We start from the raw sequence: 25,981 nt of genomic DNA on the forward strand, positions 1-25,981 counted from the left end.
CACCAATTATGTCCAATTGTGTTAACCTGAGTTTGTTTTAGGAATAATTTGTTATTTGTGTAAACTTGGAGCTTTCAGAGCACAAGGCGTTGAATACTTATGCAAGCACTAGATTTTAGTTTTTAATCTATTAATAAAAAGTCAGCAAAACATAACTTATTTTGGCTTTGGGAACATGCCGTTAGAGCTTATGGGCTCACAAAAATAATATTGTTAGGAAACAGATGTGCGAGTATCTTTCATAATCCAGAAATTACGGATGACTGTCAAGGGGATTGAATACTTTTGCAAGGCACTGTTTCAAATGGTTTCACACATTTCTCTCAAATGCTTGTTTGAGATCTATCACTGGTCATAGAGATGGTCTCCTAATGTACTATGAAAACACCTCAGTGTTTTTCTTCAATCGTGGATGTTGAGCTCTGCCACTGCAGTAACATAAAGTAACACCATCTACAAAAAAAAGATGTGGTTGTCATTTTCCCCAGGAACTCATTACTTCACCTCTCCATTAAGCACGCTAACATTTAAGAAATGCTAACACTTTTATTCAATGTTCACACACTTTTATGGGATTTTTGTGAGACTTTAAAGACTTATGCTGTAAAGCTTGGAAGATTGTCTGACAGCTGTCATTTTCTCTGCTCCTACCTGAAATATAGAGCCTTTACAGTATCAAGCTGGAATTCAGCTTTAACACACAAGTAATATACCACACACAAAAACAACAATTTCTTCACTATTATCCTGCCCCAAGTCTAGCCAAGCAAATAAGATGGATTTCCCCCCCTTTCCCCCCAGTTGTGTCCGGCCAATTAATCCGGTCACTGCTCCACCCGCTCTGCCGATCCGGGAGGGCTACAGACTACCATATGTCTCCTCCGATACATGTGGAGTCGCCAGCCACTTCTTTTCACCTAAAAGTGAGGCATTTCGCCAGCGGGACGTAGCACGTGGGAGGATCACGTTATTCCCCCCAGTCCCCCCCCCCCCCAAACAGGTGCCCCGACTGACCAGAGGAGGTGCTAGTGCAGCGACCAGGACACATATCCACATCCGGCTTCCCACCCTCAGACATGGCCAATTATGTCTGTAGGAAAGCCGACCAAGCCAGAGGCATAAAAAGAGTGAGAGGGGAAAGCGTGATGTTCCCTTAAGGTAGACATAGGGAATTACAGGGCCATAAGTACTACAATTTCAATGTAAAGGGATTTAAGTTATTAACCTGGGCAAGAGAGATAACACTGCTTCCTTGAATTATAGATAGCATGCTTACTTGTAATCATTCCACACACTGCTGTGGAGTCCTTGGCCACCTGGCTTTTGCTTTCTCACCCAAGGCAATTTTCTACTAGGCATTAACATTTTACTTGCACATTAGCTTTTACCTCAATCCATTCCCTTTACATGTACATTTACTTCATCTATACATTCAACAACATGATTTGAGGAAAGTGGCTCAGGATGGGTTGTGGTTTATGAGGTCAAAACAAATCAATATAAAAAGACTTGATTTTCTGACATGTCATTAAGTATGGCGTGGCTAGGCTAAAGGTCATCTCGGGCCATATAGCAACTGATGTAAAACTGTAAACTGTAATAAGGAACAGGCTGTTTTTTACGTAAACCAAAAAGCCACAGACATGAGGTAAGCTTTGTTGCAGCATTTTTGCTGGAGCAGATTTGATTACTGTTGACATAACACATTCAGTCCCAATCCTAGCCTTTTTATCAGAGAAGCAGAGGGAAAGAAAAGGAGATCTGCGCAACAAAATGTAAAAAAAAAAAAAAAAAAAAAAAGTCAAGGAGAAAAAAATGAAAATGTAATGTAATAACACAAGACATAGAAAATATAAAGTTATTATCAAGAAGGAGGGGAAAAAAGGTTTAAGTATCATGGAATATAAATATAAAGAAAAATTACTTGAGTATTCTTCAACATAATTTAATGATTAAGCAGAAAGAGTACTTTCGTGAAAGCAAAAGTATTCTGAACTTAAAACTGAAATCTGTAAGATTTTGCATTATTATTGCATTATTATTATTATTATTTTCTCCATTTGAAATGCGATGATGATGCAGTGATTCTGTTGGACGCTAGGAACTAGAGAGAAATAGACCTGTTGACACTGATTTTCTCGGACTACAAACAAGGCGTTGCAGCCATTGTGGTTTGCATGCTGCCAGTTCACCAGCAAATAGTTCGCACCCTTGTAAAAATGCGATCCTCAGACCAAAGCTAATGCAGGCAGTCTAAACCTGATCAAACTCCATCACCATATTTTTCAGCAGTTATGCTGATTGTCTGACAGAAGCGTCACCACATTGGCATCACGTTTCAGTCTCTATTGCTGCTGGAGTTGTTGCCAACATGTTAGTGTGTGCTGCTGAACCAATGTTTGTCCTACTTCAAAAAACTTTAACAATGGTATATGGAGATTGGCGAGTATCTCCAACCATGGTTAAGATGACAGATAGTATTATGTAACATGACTCCATGATCCAGGTGGATGAAATAATGATTTAATAATGGAGAAATGTTACGGATTTCAGCTTTAATATAAACAAAATTCATGTGCCAGCAGTTCTGCTAACTTCCCCTTACAATCCCATGCCTTCCCTGACTATTACTGTATCATGTTGTAAATGCTTGAGCGTTTGGTTGCTCTCCTGTTGCTGGCAAGTATCGGTAGATGCCATGTTGTTTGCTTCCTGTGATAATCTACTGAGCCACGTTGTGAAACACGATCCTTGCACATGGTTTGAAGCTTTTTTTTCACACCTTGCAACTGTCTCTTTTAAGCACTGCCCCAGTCTCTGACCTAAGCAAGCAATGAGAAAAGTGTTAGAGCACTGTGCATGCAGCCTCTGTTAGTACTGACTACATGCATGTTCAAATGTGCATGCATGCATCAATGTGTGTGTGTGTGTACGGAGACATGCATGCACCTGATCACTGAGCCATTGCAACATATTCCACACAAATCAAGAAGAGTTGAGAAAATAGCAAAAGGAGCAGAGCATTGGGTTTCAACCTCAGCAGGCTATGATAACATTCTACCACAAGGACAACTGCTCCTAACCATGTTATTTGAGTAACGTAATATAAATATTGCAAACCCCCTGCCTCTGTTCCACCGCCATACACACACAAACACCCACACCTGAGACACTTTATGATGCCCTCTGTGCAGTCCGTTCTAGGATCTCGCTCTGACCTCTTTTTGGTTATAAGGATCAAGTGGCCAAACCACAGTCCTTAACAGCTGCTCTGATCTTTCATGGAAATCAACAAGTGGTGGTAGTGACAGTGTACGTGAGCACGTATGGCAGTAGGAGAACTTGCTAGAGCGGCATGTGTATAATCCATGAATATAAGCTGTACAAGTATATTTTTCTGGGGTCCTGCTTGGGACAGGCAGGGTGAAAAATGAGCAAGAGAAAAACTTTAACTTTTGACAGCAGTTGCTTGCTCCCAAGATGGAGGAGGGAGGCTGAGAAGAGATGATGGAGCTCTCCAGGCAAGGGGTGACTGAGGCTGTTTTTGAGTTTGTCTTTATAAGGTCCAGATGTATCAGTTTGTTCACACTTCCAAAGCTTTTCTGAGGACGGACTTATACAGCAGACTGAGTAGTTGCTCTAGCTGCGCTGGCTGTCAGAGTATGAGACTTCGGAACACTTTCATTGGACTTAGGATTTTAAAGATTTGTTTGCCAAATAGCCATTCCCCATCCGACGTTCCCAAGCCCTATCTTTTATGGCCCAGGGATTTACTGGTTTAAAGTGACACTGAGCAGGGTCACATTGCAGTGTGGTGTCCCATTAAACAATGTCCCAGCTGGTATTGATGGTCGATTTATGCAGGTGTGAATTAAGTGTGTGTGACTAGAATAAAAACAGGATGCATATTAGAGAAAAGGGAGTTTGGGAACTAAATTAACTTTATCCAGGAGCATAATGGTGCTGGAAAATAACAACAATAAAGACTTGACTGTTCCCTGTGAAAACAATAGTTTACATAGATAATAATAATCTTTTTTTATTTTTTATTTTTTTGCTCCCCCCTCCTCCCTTTTCTCCTCAATTGCTCCTCCCCTCTGCCGATCTGGGGAGGGCTGCAGACTACCACATGCCTCCTCCCATACATGTGGAGTCGCCAGCTGCTTCTTTTCACCTGACAGTGAGGAGTTTTGCCAGGGGGATGTAGTGCGTGGGAGCAACATGCTAATCCCCCCCCCCCAGCCCCCCCCCGAACAGGCACCCTGACTGACCAGAGGAGGCGTTAGTACAGCGACCAGGGCACATACCCACATCTAGCTTCCCACCGGCAGACACAGCCAATTGTGTTTGCAGGGATGCCTGACCAAGCCGGAGGTAACACAGGGATTTGAATTGGCGATCCCCGTTTTGGTAGGCAACAGAATAGACCGCTATGCTACCAGGACGCCAATAATAATTATTAATGTAATTATAATAATTACATTAAACATAAAACATTTGGTGTTTCCTTAAAATACCCCTCATCATAAAATTGTCAGAATTGTTTAAGACCACCTGTTAAGGGGTCCCACTTTCTAGTCTTTCAAGGTCTAAGCAAAACAATGACATCACAATATTGCACTGGACTCTGAAGAAACTCTCTCCAGTGAAGGCCAGCAGCTGCAGCAGGCCGCCCAAACCTGAGCAGTAAGTACACTTTACTTTGTTGTGAACTTGTGTTCTTGTAGTTTCTGGATGTGTTTTTGTCTTTGTGTTGTACTGCTGTGGGCTGGGGGAAACGGCATTTCGTTTCATTTCATGTATGCAAGTGCATGAAGTGAAATTACAAAGTGTTCCTGATTCCTGATACTGACGTCATGTTATTTCTGCGCAGACCCATCTGCTCCAGAAAGGAGCACGCAATCAGCATCTCGAGCGGTCCACTGACATTCATCTTCCTGACTCCCATCATAAGCCCAATCAAGTCAGGTCAAGGTTTAAGAGCATATGGTGTCATCCTCAATAGCTTCTCTTCAGTCTGAGCTCTAATCAAGGTCAGGTGCATGATTGATCTCATCTGCTGACATACTCTGGCCATGAGTAATAGTGGTGATACCATAGGAGCAATTCCTCCTTTCTCAAGTGGGGAGATCAGCAACAATAATATAAGTTAGGCAACCTCTTTTTATTTAATTCATAGGTGAATTTGAGTCAGCAACAGTTAGTTGTTAATTCAAAACTCACGGATGTCTACAGTTGCTAATATTGGTCTCTTTTCAGCAAATGTGAATTCAAGCCAATGTTGGGACTTAGGCAATGGCGTACCAGAGCATAGCACCGCCTAGGGCAGGGGGCAGAAGGCACCAACTGCAGGCTTGGCCAGGCTGTAGTGGTTAGGGAACACAGTACTGCTGTAAGCTGTAAAAGGATTCAGAGTAAATATTTCGTTTTAGAGAAGTAATACACGAGAGGGCTCTTATTCAATCACATGTAAGCCAATTTTCCATAAACATGTGCTGGCTTGGCTTGACTCAGAGTGTCAGCCCAGCGCGGCTGGGATTTGCATTTCCACTACAACAGGGCTACCCGCTTTAAGGTGCGTCTGTGACTGATGACACGCTTGTCTTGAGTAGCTGGCATTTAAAAGCAGCGCCCTCTTTAGTGTTATTTACTATTTCACTGTGCAATGATTGTTGGTGGCCAGCTACTTATCATCATGGATTTTCAGGCTGTTGTTACCATAGGTGCCGATCCTATGGGTGCACCCACCAAAAAGGTGGAGTACCACAGGGAAGGCTGATCAAAAAAAATAAATGAATTAATTAATGAGTGAATAAATAAATGACAGCTTTTTAAAAAATGCATCTATTTATTATTACACACACGGCAGTGTTAAGTTGTGAATATGGCCAATGTGTACGTAAATACCGTGTGATATAGTATTCATGTAGTTTTTTTTTTTTTGCTTAGGTAGGTGGTTGTATTATTATACACACGAAGGATGTAGTGGTATGTTGTGGCCAATATGTATTGAAATACTACCCCCTCAAGACTGTGTGCTTGTATGATACAGCCTCTTATCTGCTAATTTATAGAAGACCAGTGTCGCATTTCACAGCAATCATCGCCTTGGTGGTATTCAGGTAACTTGGGCACACACGGGCAAAAACATAAATCGGTGCTTACGATCGTTACGATTTTGCTTGGCATCTACCACATCTATTGCTTTAAAAACGGACAAGGGACGATGAAATGCACCTAGAAGTGTCACTAAATGGATGAACCCCATCTGACATTACCGCTTGGAGGAGGTTCTGGTTTGGCCCGACTCCAGAGATGGTTCATCTCAGGTGCGACTCGGCACAACTTAGCACGTTTAAACTGGTAATGGAAATGCAAGTCAACGTGGCATGGTTTGACTTGGTGCAGCCAAAAGTGCCAGTGGAAAAATCCCTATGGTCTTCTGTTTTTTTTTTTTTTTTTTTTTTTAACGTTTATTTGGGAAGGGATAATGTATATTAATCACCATTCAAAACAAATGTAAATGTATCCGAGTTAGCTAAGAGGCTAGTTTCCATCAGCAGTCCCTTTGCCTGATGTTGTTACAAGCAGGCTAGGTTTGGGTAGGTTGGTAAGATGGTGTAGAAGCGGTGATTGTTTTATGTAGTGGGAGCAAGGGTACACAGCACTAGCATTACTTTCATTCGAAGCAGGAGTTGAAGAAAGAACAAGTAGAATTTCCCTAAAATCAGTGTGTAGACATAAAAAAAAAGATCCATCTCAATCATCACTTACGACCGACTAGACATGTATGGCGGTGTCTGTATCTGCAGAGACCCTGTCCTCTCGGACTGTATTTTCTTATTTTGCTGTGTACGGGACATTTCTGGGTGTTAACCTTTGGGTAGTGGGACTCTATAAAAACGTAGCGACCAGATGTCAGATTGAGACTGTAAGCGCGCATCCAAGAGGACGCTACAACAATGGCGGACACAGCGCTGAAAAGACACAAATATAGCGAGGTGAAACTCCAAGCACACAAAGCTCGTTGCAAAACGAGAGTGAATCTGGGGTTGGCTTTCACCTGCTGGCAAGCACGGAAGGAGAGGATGGTAATGACAAGTGACGCAGAGTTGGCTTGTACAGTGGGATCATTTCTGGCAACTGCGATCAGGGGGCGCGTGCTCCTGGTGTCGTTAAGCTGGGGAGGAGGGGCCAACTTTGAATGTTGTGTTTACAACGCAACCAACAAATCCTACTCGTTCTTCCTTTAATGATGGGAAATTATTTTTTTCAGGGGATGATTTCCGTCAAACCTTTTTGTGTTGACCGAAAACGCTGATAATTAAATAGATTGTTAGAGTAATGACTGTGTAACCTATGTCTCATCTGAGTAATCTGAAGAAGAGCTCCTATTTGATTAAGCACTTCCAACTCACTGGTTATGGCACGAGTTTCAAGGCTCTCAAAATAACCAAGAGAACCAGTAAATCCTGTCCGTTAATGAAAAAAAAATGGGATTGGAGAAGGACATTAATTAAAAATGAGGGTGGAGATGTAACAAAAGAATGAAGGGTCAAAGAAATGCTCTTATTCACCAACTTAGCCCACAGTACTGTGGTAGGACTCCAAAGGGACCAGTCACTCAGTAAATGGTGGAGAAAGCAGACTCTGGCAACTACACAGGAAATAACTACTACTACTACGACTACTACCACTATCACTTTTGGCTGCTCCCGTTAGGGGTCGCCACAGCGGCTCATCCGTTTCCATTTCTTCCTGTCTTCTGCATCTTCCTCTGTCACACAAGCCACCTGCATGTCTTCCCTCACCACATCCATAAACCTCCTCTTTGGCCTTCCTCTTTTCCCTGGCAGCTCCATAGTCAGCATCCTTCTCCCAATATACCCAGCATCTCTCCTCCACACGTCCCAACCATCTCAATCTTGCCTCTCTTGCGCTGTCTCCAAACCGTCCAACTTGAGCGGTCCCTCTAATATAATCATTCCTAATCCTGTCCTTCGTCACTCCCAGTGAAAATCTTAGCATCTTCAACTCTGCCACCTCCAGCTCCACCTCCTGTCATTTCGTCTACACAGGAAATAACTAATGAGAAGTAAATCAAACTGGAGTTTGATCAGAATCAGAAACAATTTATTGTCATCTCAGTCATGTACTTTCATACACAAAAGAGACGAAATTTCGTTTCTCCCGGCCCACTGCAGTGCAACACAAAAGACAAAAAACACATATCCAAAAGAAAATGACACCACCAAAAACAAACAAAAACGGGCAGAACAAAGTAAAAAAACAAAAAACACACACACACAGTCAACAACACAGTCCATTTAGCAAATCTGCAACACAGTCCAAAAATGTCACTGTCCAGAGAACGAACGAGAGCCAGGATGACTGTCTCAAAATAAATAAGAGAACCAGTCACATGCTGCTTACGCCTTCATGAGAGTCGGCTTCTCGAAGTCACAGTCAGAGTCTACATAGAGCTGAACCAGCCAAAAGCTCGGCAAGACTAGCCTGCTGAGAGTAAACGGCATACAATAGATTAAAAAAAACTTTCTTCGCTGGCCAACCTGCAAACAAAGCGCAACAGAAGTCAACACGGTGATGCCGGTCAGTTTAACTGCATGCTAACATCAGTGTGCTAACAGCGCTACAAACCCGGACAGTGCCCATTACGTTAGTCGGATATCAAGCGTCAACCACAGGTAGCCGTGGCTAGGAACCAAGGAAATAAGCAACTAGCCTCGGACAAGGCCCCAGCGGATCTCTTCAGTGTTGAAAATCCATCCATCGCAACTTCAACAGCAGGTAAACATGTCCTGTAGCAGTAATTAAAAAAATCAATAATGCTGAGGACTATGGAAACCATGAAAGATATGATGGAGCAGCAGAAGTTATTCTATGTGGAAATGCTTAACAGACAAGAGGTAAACTTCATGTCCTTCACCAAGATGTTCCTGGAATCTTAAACTACCAAAACTGATGGAATCATGAAAGAAGTTCAGGAGGTCAAATCCAGCCTTCACTTCTCTAAAGCCCAAATTGATGACTTGAGAGAGATGCAGAAGAAAGTTGGTTGGTTTGAATCACAACTGCAGTCTCTGTCCTCTCAGTGTATGAGCTTTGACAGCAAGGACATCATATCCAAAATGTATTATTTAGAAAATCAGAGTCAAGGAAACAATGTAATTATTGACAGTCTGATACAGGACAATGTTTATGAGTCTTTGTCAGATACTGAAAAGAAGGTCAGAGAGTTTTTGAACAGCAAACTGAAAATTGATCCAAAGTCTATTGAAACTGAAAGAGCCCACCGCACTGGAAATGTGAAACAGAACTCTGGAAAAACAAGACCAATTGTAGGGAAATTCCTGAGGCACAAAGACAAAGACTCTGGGGCTCCCGGTAGCATAGCGGTCTATTCCATTGCCTCCAAACGCAGGGATCACTGGTTCGAATCCCTGTGTTACCTTCGATCGGGGCATCCCTGCAGACACAATTGGCCGAGTCTGTGGGTGGGGAGCCGGATGTGGGTATGTGTCTTGGCCACTAGCGCCTCCTTTGATCAGTTGGGGCACCTGTTCAGGGGGGAGGGGGAACTAGGGGGCATAGCATGATCCTCCCATGCGCTACGTCCCCTGGTGAAACTCCTCACTGTCAGGTGAAAAGAAGCGGCTGGCGACTCCACATGTATCGGAGGAAGCATGTGGTAGTCTGCAGCCCTCCCTGGATCGGCAGAGGGGGTGGAGCAGCGACTGGGATGGCTCGGAAGAGTGGCATAATTGAACAGGTACAATTGGGGGAAAAAAAAAAAGAAAAAAGGAGCGACATCTGACAATCTGACACCAACCACCTCTATATACTGAATTATGATTGCAGTAAGACCTTTTTTCCAGTCCCTGGGCCTCTCTCAAATTCAAGCATCCCCCCCCCCTTCTCTCTCTTGGCACTACATCTCTTTCTGTTTCATGGAGGGGAGCCTTTTGTGTGACAGTTGTGAACAAGTGAACTATAGGCTGCCAAACCTGCTCCCTTACTAATCGGTCCACAGGAAGCAACAATCAGTCATTTCCTGCTGCTGCTCTGACATTGACCAGAAACCTGTCACTGTGAAAGCCCTTACGCACAGACCCATGGATAACTAGGCAAGTCAGGCCTGAAGTGAAGATGTAACCATCAGCAGAGAACCCTATTTCCACGAGTCACGACTGAGCTTAACTACATGAGACTAAAAATGAGATACATTCTCCAGCTCTCAAGTAATTTTTATCCACATAAAACTGAAATCTGCAACTTTTCTCCTTCAATATTTTTTTTTTTAATCCATCTGGACCATGGAGTCAGGCTACATAATACTAACTAGGATCCTTACCATGGTTGGGGACAATCTTCAGTCTCTGTATAACATTGCTGAAATTTTTTGATCAGCAGCAAATATTTATGGGTTAGAAACGGCTCAAGCAGGAAAAATTGAAATGCAATGCAATGTAGCAATGCCTCTGTTGGACAAACAACCAATATTACTTTAGAACAGGGCTACGATATAGTTTGATGAAATTTGCAATATATTAGACTACCTGTGTTAGCTTTAGTCCGAGGATCCCATTTTTACAAGTGTGCGGGCTATGCAATGGTGAGCTGATGGCTGCTACACCTTGTTTGTAGTGCAAGAAAACCAGTTGCAATAGGTCTACTTTTTGCTGCTTCCTACATCCAACTATATCAGAACACTGTTCTCCTGTAATATTGATTACCCATCCAGCAGAACTGCCACATCATCGTCACATTTCCAATGGATAAAATGGTGAGAAAAATCACCGACTGAAACTTTAAAGCCTTGTCAAATGTCTCAAATATAAACAGCCGAACCAATGAAAGGAATGCTTCTTATGGGCCAAGATCCACTGTTCACCTCAATAGCAGAAATAAAACAGATGGAATGAACACTTTGATCACTTAATTGCATAATTAATAATGGAAAAAGTAACCCACAGAGTAGGATGGTGATTAGGCTTTCCAGTAACCTTAATGTATTTCCACTCAATCACCACCCATAAATTAATACAGTTACATCACAAGCTATTATTCTCTGGGCTAGAGATGGAATGAGAGTTAGTTCAAACACACGATTCAGTACCTGCTTGTTGAAATAACAGAGTTAAATAGGTCAGGCAAGCAAAAGTATTTTTAACTACTCCCAGTATGCTCTCATACATTTTAAACTCAGAAAGTGGTGCACCTATAAATTGCATTTGTCCTCACTGAAAAACATTGTTCCACCACTGTTATTACAGAATAATCCATCAGCCCTCTTTCACTGTGGTTTTGCTGACAATGTAGACTGGACTCCTTCTCAGAGAGCAAGCCAAAGGTATTTTTCCCTGAAAACAAATCTTGCATCTTAGTTGGGATAATCATACCAGAGCATTCATTACGCTGTCAAACTATTACAGAGCCATTTATTCCTAATATTCAGTTGTAGGCAGTGCCCCAAACATGTTCGCCCTGCGAGAACTTCCAACACAGCTTCATAACCTTCCTTTACAATCATCAAAAACATTAAAGGAAAATTAAAAATAATAATCCAATATAAAATTATTTTTATCTCATCTTTTGATCTACATAAAACTGGCTTTCACATTCCAGAAGTCTAAAAAAAAACGAGAGATGTATAAAACAGGGCAGATGGAGTTGTCTTTATTACGACTATTTATTAAAGAAAGCCATCATTTCCCCACCTATGGTTTCAATTACAGCCAAGTTCTGCTTAGTGTTGGTGACCCCTTAAACTGTGACCCTCTGTGCCCTGTGAACAGATGACACCATTGACTCAGCATCTAAGGACCACGATAGCCTACGTTTGCAAACTAATGTACATCCTAGCCGGTCTCTGTCCAGCTCTTTGTGTTAGTGTAGCTACATATCTGTGGGTGTTTGTGAGACTCACACTGACGTTCCTGTCCCAAATCTGGATTGTCCCATCCATGCAGCCTGCTACGACGAAGCGTCCATCACGGCTGTAGGTACAGCATGTAGGGATGACCTTTTTCCCCTGCAGGGAGCGAGGCTTGAACACAGATTTGTGTGCCTTTTCACAGTTCAGGTCCCATAGGCGCACAGTGCTGCAGACACAGAGAGAACTTTGTTAATCTTCAGAAGATTGTAGATTAGTATTAACATTTCTTGATTTTCTCAGGCCTATCAAAACACATATGTCCATTAAGACAGAGTTGGTTATTAGTATAGCCCAAGCTCTCGTATAATACATCTCTCAAAATTGGGGGCCTATTGCTCTATAATTCATATAATATTGATCGAAACAATATGCTCCAGTCGCTCCCTTAGAACTGCTGTAAAGCAGCTATGTGTTGCAGGCTGAGGGGGTTAAAGACAGCGGAGACAGTGGGAATCGTAGATCAGGCTGACAGCCGTGTCTGAAACATCCACGAAATCCCAATTCGCTCCCCTACATCTGTTGAACACATTACACAGCCCAGACAATGACAGGGAAGAAATTAAAACAGACATTCTCTATTCAGAGGTATGCAAATTAGGGCTTAATTCTGAAAAGCAATAAAGCCTAAAGGGCAAAAAAGTCCCCTGGTGGTAATTGATCAGTATTAAAAACATTAATTTTAACTTTTAATTTGTATTATTTTTTTAACAAAAGTCCAAGTCTACCTACTACAGACGGGTGACAAAGTTTCTTAGTAAGGTGTTGGGCCACCACAAGCCTCAACAACAGCTTCAATGCTCCTTGTCACAGATTCTAAAAGTTTCTAAATGCTACTGGAGGGATGGACACCATCCTTCCAAAAGATATTCCCTAATTTGGCGTTTGGATGGTGGTGGTGGAGAGCTAACATGTCTAACATGTTAGACATGTTTTTAACATGTCGGTTAAAAATCTCCACATAAGTGTTCAATTGGGTTGAGATCTAGTGACGACGAAGGCCATAGCATATGAATTACATCATTTTCATCCTCATCATACCATTCAGTGACCCCTTGTGCCCTGTGGATGGGGGCACTGTCATCCTGGAAGAGACCACTCCCATCAGGATAGACATGTTTCATCACAGGATAAATGTGATCACTCAGGATAACTTTGTATTGCTCTGCAGTGACCCTCCCCTCTAAGGGGACAGGTGGACCGAAACCATGCCAGGAAAATGCCCCCCCCCCCACTACAGCATAAGAGAGCCCCTGGACCCCCTCACTGTATGGGTTCAAGCATTCAGGTTTCTCTTTTAATTCATCATCTGTCTGCATATATCTTTAACTGCTACTACTAAAACTTTTGGCTGCTCCCATTAGGGGTCGCCACAGCGGATCATCCGTTTCCATCTCTTCCTGTCCTCTGCATCTTCCTCTGTCATGCCAGCCACCTGCATGTCCTCCCTCACCACATCCATAAACCTGCTCTTTGGCCTTCTTCTTTTCTTCTTCCCTGGCAGCTCCATTTTCAGCATCCTTCTCCCAGTATACCCAGCATCTCTCCTCAGCACATGTCCAGACCATCTCGATCTGGCCTCTCTTGCTTTGTCTCCAAACTGTCCAACCTGAGCTGTACCTTTAATATACTCGTTCCTAATCCTGTCCTTCTTCGTTGCTCCCAATGAAAATGTTAGCGCCTTCAACTCTGCCACCTCCAGCTCCATCTCCTGTCTTTTCGTCAGTGCCACTGTCTCCAAACCATACAAAATAGCTGGTCTCCCTACCATCTTGCAAACCTTCCCTTTAACTCTTGCTGGTACCCTTCTTTTTTTGCTGGATTTTGTCCCCTTTTTCTTCCCAACTGTACCCGTCCAACTACCCACCCACTCTGCCCATCCGGGTAGGGCTGCGGACTACCACATGCCTCCACCGATACATGTAGCGTCACCAGCCGCTTCTTTCCACCTGACAGTAAGGAATTTCACCAGAGGGACGTAGCACGTGGGAGGATCACATTATTCCCCCCAGCACCCCCCCCCCCTCCAAACAGGCGCCCCGACTGACCAGAAGAGGCGCTACTGACGCGACCAAGACACATACCCACATTCAGCTTCCCACCTGCAGACACGGCCGATTGTGTCTGTAGGGATGCCCGACCAAGCTGGAGGTAACACGGGTGTTCGTATTGGTAGGCAATGGAATAGACCGCTACGCTACCCGGACACCCAGTTGCTGGTACCCTTCTATCGCAAATCACTCTCCACCCTGCCTGCACTCTTTTTCACCTCTCTTTGAACTGTTGACCCCAAGTATTTAAACTCATACGCCTTCATCACCTTTACTCCTTGCATCCTCACCTTTCCACTGTCCTCCCTCTCGTTCACGCATATGTATTCCGTCTTGCTCCTACTGACCTTCATTTCTCTTCTCTCCAGTGCATACCTCCACCTCTCCATGCTCTCCTCAACCTGCAACCTACTCTCGCTACAGATCACAATGTCATCTGCGAACATCATAGTCCACGGAGACTCCTGCCTGATCTCATCCACCAACCTGTCCATCACCACTGCAAACAAGAAAGGGCTCAGAGCCAATCCTTCATGTAATCCCACCTCCACCTTGAACCCATCTCATTCCTACCACACACCTCACCACTGTCACACTGCCCTCATAACATATGCTGCAGCCCTCCTACATACTTCTCTGCCACTCCCGACTTCCTCATACAACATCACACCTCCTCTCTTGGCACCCTGTTATATGCTTTCTCTAAATCCACAAAGACACAGTGTAACTCCTTCTGACCTTCTCTATACTTCTCCATCAACATTCTCAAAGCAAACATCACATCTGTGGTGTTCTTTCGTGGCATGAAACCATACTGCTGCTCGCTAATCATCACCTCTCCTCTTAACCTAGCCTCTATTACTCTTTCCCATGTCTTCATGCAGTGGCTGATCAACTTTATACCTCTGTAGTTGCTACAGTTCTGCACATCATCCTTATTCTTGAAAATCAGTACCAGTGGGCTTCCTTTCTACTCCTCAGCCATCCTCTCACTTTCCAAGACTGTGTTAAACAATCTAGTTAAAAACTGCACTGCCATCTCTCCTAAACACCTCCATGCCTCCACAGGTTTGTCATCTGGGCTAACCACCTTTCCATTCGTCATCCTCTTCATAGCTGCCCTCACTTCCACCTTGCTAATCTGCATATATCTTTAACACCATCCCAAAATCAATTTTGCAATCTAGCAGTGACCCATTTTGTATGTGTTTTAGTTGGTTAATCCCTCAATTTAGAATGAAGCTTTTTAAAATACATAGAAACACCTAAGCATCAACTAAAAAAAATTCACTCTAAAAACAGAAAGGGAAACTTTAGAAAAACAACTTGAATTTGGGGTGAGGAGTTAACATTAACTAGCTAGCTAACATCACAATGTTAACATTAGTTAACATTGTGATGTTTAAAGTTAGCTTTACAGGGATGCATCCATCTGAAACAGCATGCAATAAAGGGTGAGGTTACAGGAATAATCTGTCACCGAAGCAAGTGGTTTAGGTCAGTGTCTCCGAAACAAATGTTTGAAATAATTTAAGCATAACTTAAATTGAAAGGAAGAGTGATGATCCGAGAACGACAAAATGTTTAAGGTCAAAGAAGGAAAAATATGTCACCTTTAACCCACTAAAACATGACTTCCTGTCCTGGCAATATCCCTCACAACTCCTTTTACCACCTCACTTCACATCACTCATCACTTCACTTACCTAGCGCTTTATCCTTTCACTGCCTTTTTAAATATATCAGAGGAGCATAAAATTGCATAGGAAAGGATGTAGAGAAGATAAAAAGGAAGGAAAAAGAAAACAGACAATATAGAGACACAAGAGAAGTGGAACGTAAAATAGGACAGGAGGACAGGGTTGAGAGGCCAACTTAACCTCAAAGCAAACACAGTAAACGTGGGTACCTGAAGTCACTTAAAGACACTCGATGCTCAACGATTGTCGATTGATGGTCCTAAGATGGTGGTTTACACAAAAATATGCCACATGCATATACATTATAGCCTGTCTTTTTTGTGCGTGTGTACACACACACGATCTTGTCAGGCAGACCGTGTCCAAGCATGTCTGTGACCTTTCGGGTTGCGGGGTCAGCTATGGTGTGTAAAAACACAGGAAGTGCTGCTACTAACAGCCGGACAAGACTGTTCCACGGCTGCTACAAACTCAAGATGCCCAGACATACTCAATTTTGTTTGGATAAGTCTTGACAATTCAATACAAATGCCAGAATAAGAACTATGGCTTAATTGAGGGCTGGCAGGGGTCGGATAAAATTCATTTTGATGAATAGCTGTGTACCACTAAATCTGACTGAATGTTGTCTGATGAATTACCTCTTACTAAAACACAATGACACAATAAGCTGCCACATGCATAAATATATTGTGCAAGCTATACACTGGAGCATGTGTGTGTGTGTGTGTGTGTGTGTTTGTGTGTGTGTGAGTAAGAAAAAGACAGCCATGTACTGGTGACAAATCATTCCAAATGCTGCCTCACGGTGATCTCCATTGTGTTTAAATAATAATGCCAGCATCTGTCAAGACAATAAAGACAACATAACCTTTAACGTGGCACCCAAAACTTGGAATGCAATTTATCATACACGTTTTCCAAAACATGACACTGCTGGCAGACAGGAGGATACAGCAGAGCGCCCACTAGGGCTCAGTCAACCTTGTAATCAGGACAATGCACTGTACACCCTAACCTGTCAGAGACAGGGTAGGTAGCAGTAGCTGTGGGACTATGATGTATTCAAATATAAAGGAGCAAAAACATTGCTAGTCTAATCGCAGAAAGTTGAATCAGTTCATCTGGACACAACGTTTATTGAGAGTGAAACATTTCATCACTCATCTAAGTGGCCCCTTCAGTCTCAACTGACTGCAGGTATCCCCACCCTTATAAACAATACAGTGGCATAACAACCGAAATCAACGGCTGGTTTCATATGCAAATTGCTGTGACCATTAATTAGAGTTTCAATGGCCATGTGTTCTATTCACAGAGGATTTGGGAATTATTGTTAGATGGTGACAGATGTACTTTTAGCGCCCCCCCCCAACTCAGTTCAGGGATGGTCATTCCCTCTTCACACAGATGGCCCCTCTGACACCCCATTCAAACCAGCATTCCTCCCTATCAAAGATGCGTACATCTTCATCCTTGAAAGAGTGGCCATTGGCCTGTAGACTGTCCTGGCCTGACGCACTAGCTCTTCTGTGTTGTGCCATCTTCTCGGCCAGTTCCCCCGATGTACACGTCACGGCAATCCTCCCAGCACTGAACAGCGTACACTATATTGCTCTGTTTTTGCCGGGGGACCCGATCCTTGGGGTGAACCAATTTCTGGCACAGCGTATTTTGGGGTTTGAAAGAAACTGAGACACGATGTTTGGAAAATTTGCATCTCAACTACTCCGAAACTCTTGCTGGCTTTGACAAACGACCAGTTAGGATAACCACACTTAACCAGGGCCTGTTTAATATGTGATTTCTCCCCTTCCCCGGCCACTGTGTCGGTGGGGACGTTGTCAGCTCGGTGGTACAGCATCCTGATGACTCCTAGTTTGTGCTCCAGTAGATGATGAGAATCAAAACTTAAGTACTGATCAGTATGTGTTGGTTTATGATTAACATCAACAATCAAATGTCCCCCATCACCAATTGCAATTTCTCAGTCTAAGAAGGCTAACTTATAATTTTTCACATCCTCCCTGGTGAACTTGGTGTGGTTGTCCACAGAGTTAATGTGGTCGGTGAAATGTGGTACATCCTGGGAATTTATTTTAACCCAGGTGTCGTCCACAAATCTGAACTAATGGCGAGGAAAGACATCAGTGCCCTTTTTTCCACTTCCTCCATATACAAGTTGACCACTATAGGTGAGACTGGGGAACCCATAGCACACCCATGCTTCTGCCTGTAGTACTGCCCCCTGTATGTGAAGTATATGGACTGAAGACACAGCTTTAGGAACAGACACACTTGGTCAGTGTTAAGGGTGGTCCTATTGCTAAGGGTTGGGTCATTTTGTAATTTCATACAGACTACCTCCACTGCTTCATCAACAGGAACGCACGTGAAGAGAGATGTAACATCATAAGAGACTATTCTTTCATCTCTCTCCATAACGATGTCCCTCACCTTATCCAGAAAATCCATAGTGTTCTGAATGTGATATTCATTACTGCCTACCAACGGGTTAAGAATAGATGCCAGAAACTTAGAGATGTTATAGGTCACTGAGTTAATCATACAAACAATAGGCCGTAATGGCACACCCTGTTTATGTATCTTAGGTAAACTATACAGACGAGGTGTAGTTTCCCCTGGGTATAATCTATGGTACAAAATTCTTTCAATAAGATTGTCCTGTTCCAACAGCTTCAAACAATTTATCACTTTTTTCTTGTAACCACTGCCTGGATCTCATTTCAGGGCTCATAAGTATTCATGTCGCTAAGTAATGTCATAACTTTCTCATGATAGTCTGCCTGGTTTAATACAACAGTGCATCTACCTTTGTCTGCCGGGAAGGATGACGACGTTATTGTCCTTACTGAGAGTCGTGAGAGCTTTCCTCTCATCTCTATTGATGTTGGACGGCGGTGCCTTCGCATTGCTGAGGCAGGCTGAAACTTTCATTCACAGTTGCACCGCTAACGGGTCCGCTATGTTTTTATGGATCGCTGATTCTGTGGCGGTGATCACTTCCACTAGCAGGATTTGCCTCGGTGTGACAGCAAAATTCAGCCCCTTAGCAAGGATGTCTTTATCCGCCTGGGTGAGTTGTTTGTCAGACAGATCCTTCACCCACTTGTCCACATCGTCATTATGTGTCTGGCGTCCGTCTCTTTGTCTTCCATTGAGGGCGCCGTTCGTTGTCTGCCGATGTCTCTGGTGTACAGCAAGTAGGTCGAACTTCTTTTGCTGCCTGGTTTTCAACTTACCATTTTGTTTCTCCATGAACTTAATCACACACTGGAAAGTGGTCTCATCTAGACGAGATGTGACTCCCTGTTGGATCTGCTCCACAAGCTTTTAAAGCGTTGATAGTAAAATTCGTTTTTCTCACCCGTTCTTTCACCAGATGGCTCTATGCCTTCTGGAGGATCTTGTTAGCTCGGTGGCCCTCGACTGAAGATTTCATTTGCAGGCTCTTGGGTGTAATCCCGCTCTGTCTGCATCTGAGGCTGAAACTCAGGTGGTTCCTGTAGTCTGCCATCTTCTCGCCATTCGCTCATACTCACAAGTTTAAGGCAATCCTTGCCAACATGAGTCAAAATGTCTTTATATACACTCAATAATCCAGGTAAGTCATCTAAGTGATTATAAGGGTGGGGATACCTGCAGTCAGTTGAGACTGAAGAGGTCACTTAGATGAGTGATGAAAAGTTTCTCTCTCAATAAACGTTGTGTCCAGATGAACTGATCAACTTTCTGTTATTTTCTTACCTGGATTATTGAGCATGCATAAAGACATTGCTAGTTTAAAAAAATGAAACTCTACAAAGTGTAATTCAAAAGAGCTGCAGCTAAGCCAAAGCTCATCTCTGCTTAAAAGCTGTACCTTTATGCATAAGGTAAACATAAAGGTAATCAAAAATAATTTGTTGGTGTAAGAATGTTACAGTAATGAAAAACTTTAAATATTTTACCCTCAATTCAAATTCACGAACATGACAGAATATTTAGATTATGAGTTATATTTAGGTTATGAGTTCCATGAGTTTTCTTCATCTAATCAATTGGGGGCGATAGGACCGGTCCACAATTTCCATTGCCCCTCAACCTTGTTTTCTCCTCAATAAGCACTCCCCTTTTCCGGTGAGAATGCTTACAACAAAGAAGAGTGAATGTGGTAATAAATGAGACCTATACAACCGCAGTGATGCGTTTGTGTTTTACATGGCAGCACACAAATCCACAAATCAACTGAAGAGCGAGACCTACCAGGCCCCCTCCTCTCAACTAACCCCACAGATATAATCTATATGCCAGGCTTCAGACCTGGCGGGGTGATGGGGGGGTGGCCGAAACAACTCCCCAGATGGAGGGATTGGAATGTGAGAAAGAAAAGATGGGCTACCCAAAGTTTGGTTCTTTTGAAAGCCAGCTGTATGTTGGCCAAAATCTGTTGATAGGGGCGTGTTACCAATAGGTTGGTTGAGTAGCTAAGTGGGGCTTTCTTTAGTAGGGACGACTGGGATCAAAACATGCAAACTCCCCTATGCTCCATCACAGCTGATAAAGATGAAGGAGAAAGTAAAGGTGCAGAAAAGAAGTTGCATTTGTCAGCATTAATGGATGAAAGAAAAGAGACTGGAAGATAATCAGTGCAGTCTAATGAAATATGCAAGTGAGGCAATAATTGCAGCACACATCATTAAACTGGCCCCATGCTGTGAATAGAGGTCAAACAAAGCTGAATAGTTAAGAGTAAAAAGTTCATAAACATTAGTTTCGTTGAGAGCAGAACAACCTTACGTAGGTGTAAGTAGGTTTAAGTAGCGCAGAAGGGACTGTACTGGGTATATGCGCGAGGTTAACGCCTCTTATCTGATCAAGCACAATGGCTTATCGATAAGACTTTCTCTTGCTAAAAATGCACAGGTGAAATTAGCCATTTTAGTCCAGTATGAAAAGAAAATAAACACTGTATTCATACTTTAAATCACTAGAGGTCACAATTTAGCTGCTACTTCAGCCAGAGAAGAAAGCATGGATGCATTACTTTAAAGGCATGATATGTGCATTCTTGAGCAGGACATGGGACACTTGCAGTGTAAGGCCGCCAGCAGTTAGAGGTGCACTGGACTGTGGATGAACTTGGAAGTGTCAAACTGTGTCATCTGCCCCAGCATGTCCTGTCAGCCTGTGTGATGCCTGGCTTTACATCTATATCTATACATCATCACACAGACCTCCTTTAATTGCACAGAGGTCCTGACTCTCATGCTCTAAAACCTTTATCAACATACCCAATCCACTTATAACCTTTTGGCTAAAGGCAGTTTAAGCTTCCTGTAAAACTAGATATATACACGCACACGCACACGTACGTACGCACGCGCGCGCGCGCGCGCACGCACGCACACACACACACACACACACACACACACACACACACACACACACACACACTATAACAAACATAAAACCAATAGTAAAACATAAATAGCGCAACAAGCTTACTAGACAAGCTCAAAATTCCCAGAAAGATCAATTCAAATAAAAAGAACATGAACTTTAAATGGGAGGTACTGACGACTCACATGACAACACCCGTTAATATAGCAACATCCATTACTAGATTCTAAGGGTGCCATAAAGCTGTAAAAATGCTTACCTTGGTTTATTTCTATGGTTCTTTCCAGAAATGACTCTTTTATATATATGTGTCTTTATATATAAACGTATGTATATATAAAATGATTGCTTACTGCATGAAGCAGGCTTTTACTATCTCATAAAGAATTTACTTGACTCACTGGATTATTTTGCTCCTTATTTGTTGAGCACTTTCCCTACTGTTGAGTGTTTCTTTTAACAAAGTTATATACAGAAGACAACTGCAATGTGGACACTTATGGTGGATTAACAGAAGGCCCTTTTAAAATTAGGTTTAAAACCCATATGAGTAGCTTCAGAAATGAACATGCAAGAAATGCAACGGCCTTAAGCCGCCACATTTGGTCATTGGTAGACAAGAATATCAATTATTCTGTCTCATGGAAAATCCTTACAAAGAGCAACGCATATTCAATTAGCGGTAAAAGATGTAACCTGTGCTTGGCAGAAAAGTATTTTATTATTTGCAGACCATATATGTCCACCTTGAATAGTAGACACAAATTGGCCACCAGTTGTAGACACCGAAAAAAATATCTCCTTTGTAACTATAAGTAAAAAGTCTTTATTACCCCCCCATTAGATGATACACATATGACATTTATTAGATGTGTTTTTTTAATTTTTTTATATTTTAACTGCCTGTCCTTCCAACTGTGCCCCAACACCACCCCACTATATGATTTACACAAATTACCTTGTTATATTCTAAATGTATGCTATTTCAACAATGCTTTTTCAAAACAAGCCCCAGTCCCTTACCCCATTGGTTGTAATGTTTTCTACCCCACCATTGGTTGCTGTGCATCGTAACTACCTACCCCATTGCTTGCTATAGTTTAAATGTTTTCTCCTCCGATTGGTTGCTGTCCACCAAAATTAGGGGCGTGATGCTGGGCAACGTATACTGTGTATTTTTCTTTGCTGAATCACATTAACAGCTGATGAGTGTGCGACGCATGAAACAAGCTTGTACTGCTATGTATTAAAAGTTTTTGCCCTACATCTATACATATAAAGATAGATGTAGGAAAAAAACTTTAATTCATATAGTTATGCTTGTTGTTCATATAGTTATAATGCATATAGACGAAAAAGTACAAGCCTATTTCGTCTATATGCAAAATATCCTCAAAGAATGGGCTAAAAATCCCAATTGAAGCAAACAAAAAACAAACTGACTTTCTGGACATCTCAATGGACCTTAGGAACGGCACATACAAGCCGTACATTAAGCCCAACAACACGCTGCAGTATGTCCATAGCGAAAGCAACCACCCACCCTCTATCTTGAAGATCATCCCAGAAAGCATTAATAGAAGACTCTCAAAATTATCATCTAATGAGTCCATCTTCAATGAACCTGCACCCCCATACCAAGATGCATTACAAAAGAGCAGCTGCAATTTTAAGCTCAAGTACAACCCTCCATTAAATACTGACTGCCAGCAAATCAACAAACGTAGCAGAAGACGAAACATCACCTGGTACAACCCATCGTACAGTGATACTGTAGCCACAAACATCGGGAAGCAGTTTTTTTAACTTTTGGATAAGTGTTTTACCCCGGACCATCAACTGAGGAAGATATTTAATAGGAACACCACCAAAATTAGTTACAGCTGCATGCCTAACATTCAACAAATAATATCATCCCACAACACAAGAAACATCAACAAATCAATGACACCTTCATCACAACAGGACTCCCCCAGCTGCAACTGCCATGTGAACGACTCGTGCCCACTCGAAAGAACATGCCAGACGAAAGGAGTTATCTACCAAGCTACAGTAACGAGAGATGACAACGGCAAAATAGAGACATACGTCGGTCTAACAGAGGGAACATTCAAAAAGAGGTTTAATGCACACATGTGTAGCTTTAGAAACAACGGTTTAAAAAATGTAACATCTTTAAGCCGTTACATTTGGTCATTGGCGGACAGAAAGATTAATTATTCAACCACCTGGAAAATCCTCTCAAAGAACAAAGCATATTCAACCAGCAGTAAAATGTGCAATCTATGTCTAACTGAAAAATACCTTATCATTTGCAAACCAGAAATGTCCACATTGAATAACAGGAATGAATTGGCCAGCAGCTGCAGACAGATATAAGCACCTATTTTGTAATTATAAATAAATCGTGCCAATAGACAAACCCCCCCCCCCCAGCAAACCATTAGCAATCACGTGTTTTTGAATTTTTGAATGTCGCACCTCTCTCTTCCCCATTGGATGTTGTGCACGTGATGTGCATGACGAGGCAGTAAAAGGTATGTTCTTTCACGAGTAGCTTTATTAACAGCTGATGATTGTTTATGGCAGTGTTTCCCAACCCAGTCCTCAAGGAACACCAATCATCTCACAGCACTTAATTATGCAAGGTGTGCAACATCTGACATAATTCATTGCTGATTGGTTGAATAACTACAAACAGGTACCTATTCAGGGTTGCAAAGAAAATCTGAAAGATAGGTGTTCCTTGAGGACTGGGTTGGGAACACTGGTTTATGGCATGAAACAGGCTTGTACTGTCTCATAAAGAATTTACTTGACTCACTGGATTTTATATATAGAGAGAGAGAGAGAGAGAGAGAGAGAGAGAGAGAGAGAGAGAGAGAGAGAGAGAGAGAGAGAGAGAGAGAGAGAGAGAGAGAGAGAGAGAAGGAAGGGGGTGTATATTGTGCATTAGGTTATGTGTTTGGGCTAAGTACATGAAAAAATACTTTTTTTCCAACAGTAAAGGCATGTTCCATATTGTCCTCTGGGTGTAGCGCTACACAACCAAGTCCAGCTGCAGCCCTGACACCAGGCCAGCATTAGGAGAATCCCTAGCATTCATTCTCCTGGAAAACATCCCTACAATTTTCTTTTTATGACACAGCCTCACAGAAGTGACTTTTGCTTTCTTTATCCAGGTGTAAGATTATTGTTCTGCACCTAGAAAAGCATGCTTATTTTCATGTATTGTTTTTCTTAAAGTCGTAGCTACTAATCCATGGCCTATTTAGTGGAAACCTGTATCCATTTTATTTTCCATTAACAACTAAAACAATTCTAGAAGTTGCACGTAAACAGTCTGCTTTACTAAAAAAAGGCTGCAACTCCCAAAACACACTATTGTGATAAAGTTTGAGTCTTTTTTTTTTGTTTACGTTCAGCCTAATCTTGGCAAGTGATAGTCACACCAGGGACAGAACTCGTGCATACTTCTTCCTTCACATTCTAAGAACTGATTGTTGCCAGAGGACAATTCATCTGAGGCTTTCAAAAAGGTGTCCATTCTTTCAGCAAAGAATTAGCTGAATGCACATTTAGTCCCTCCGGGATCAAACATGAATAATGTTATTAGCAAACATTGAACATGCTATTTGAAAACTGCCCTCTTAAAAGTAATGACAGGTTAACAGAAACTCCATCCCAGTCCAAGTACTGACCACGTTAGCGAGAGTCACGAGGTCCACATTGAAGCCGGTCTCCAGAGTGATGGCATTCATCCATCAGTGTGCAGGAATAATTACTACCACCCTGCTGCTGTATTATTAAGGCGCTTTTTAGGGTCTTCCTCCTCACCGACTACCCCTCAAGGGAAAAGTCTTGGTTGATTAAGACGTTCATGTGAATTGAATTCCACCCAACTTGTGAGGATTGTAATTAGGGGGCTGGCGGTCTAGTGATCACGATCAATAACCTATTCACAAATCAAGACAATGAAGACTCTCTCAATAGGCTGGGATTACCTTGATCTCGCTCTGTTGTATGGGCAGACGCACAGCAAGTAACAGGCATGGGCTGGTTATCACTGGCCCGATTCCCCCCCCCCCCACCATTGTTAAGAAGAATGCAAACTTCAGTCTGTGAACGCTCTCTACCTTTTCAGATGGCGCCATAGATGGACATTAATGAAACAGTAGGAAGGAGTATGTGGTGGGGGAGGATGGTAAGGACAAAAAGATTAGGAGATGCTCCCACCAGAATTATAGAACCTTTAACCAGGAGGGCTGAACGCCTATTTCGTCAGCCCATTAACCACCAACATGATGTTCCACTGACCAGTTTTTTGACTTGTTGGGAGTTCTAAGGCAAATGCCAATTTGCTGTTCTAGTTTTTGTTACAGCATACTTCAATTTAACAAAACAGATCATTGATCAAAGCAGCCCTTGAGACTGGGGTACCCACATGCCAATGAGATTAACGGAATAAAAAATGTAAAAATAACAGATTAACAGGTTGGTTCTTGTTATATTAAGAGCCCCTAAGGAAAGTTGTTCAACCATTGAAACAAACCCGTGTGACTACTTCGGGTTCTCCGGTGCTTCCTAAAAACTCTGTGACTGTGAGGACATCAAAGCAGCTGTCAGGTGTGCTGTGCCAAGGTAAAGTGCTCCCCCCCTAATTTGTTAGCACCAGCCGCCACTGCTGGTCGGTCGGTGCGCCTGTTCGGGGTGGGGGGACTGGGGGGGAATAGCATGATCCTCCCATGCGCTATGTCCCCCTGGTGAAACTCCTCACTGTCAGGTGAAAGGAAGTGGCTGGCAACTCCACATGTATCGGAGGAGGCATGTTGTAGTCTGCAGCCCTCCCCGGATCGGCAGAGGGGTGGAGCAGC

The 25,981-nt window shown here is 42.6% G+C and overlaps 1 protein-coding gene across 1 annotated transcript in view; it reads right to left on the reverse strand.

Moving 5' to 3' along the window:
* LOC130121741 (WD repeat-containing protein 70) overlaps positions 1–25,981 on the reverse strand; it is a 66,563-nt gene that overhangs the window by 19,843 nt on the left and 20,739 nt on the right. The window contains exon 10 of the mRNA XM_056290611.1: positions 11,948–12,122. Coding sequence (XP_056146586.1) covers positions 11,948–12,122 — 175 coding nt within the window. The remainder of the gene's footprint in view (positions 1–11,947; positions 12,123–25,981) is intronic.

Source organism: Lampris incognitus, chromosome 12, assembly GCF_029633865.1.
Source record: "Lampris incognitus isolate fLamInc1 chromosome 12, fLamInc1.hap2, whole genome shotgun sequence".
NCBI lineage: Eukaryota > Metazoa > Chordata > Actinopteri > Lampriformes > Lampridae > Lampris > Lampris incognitus.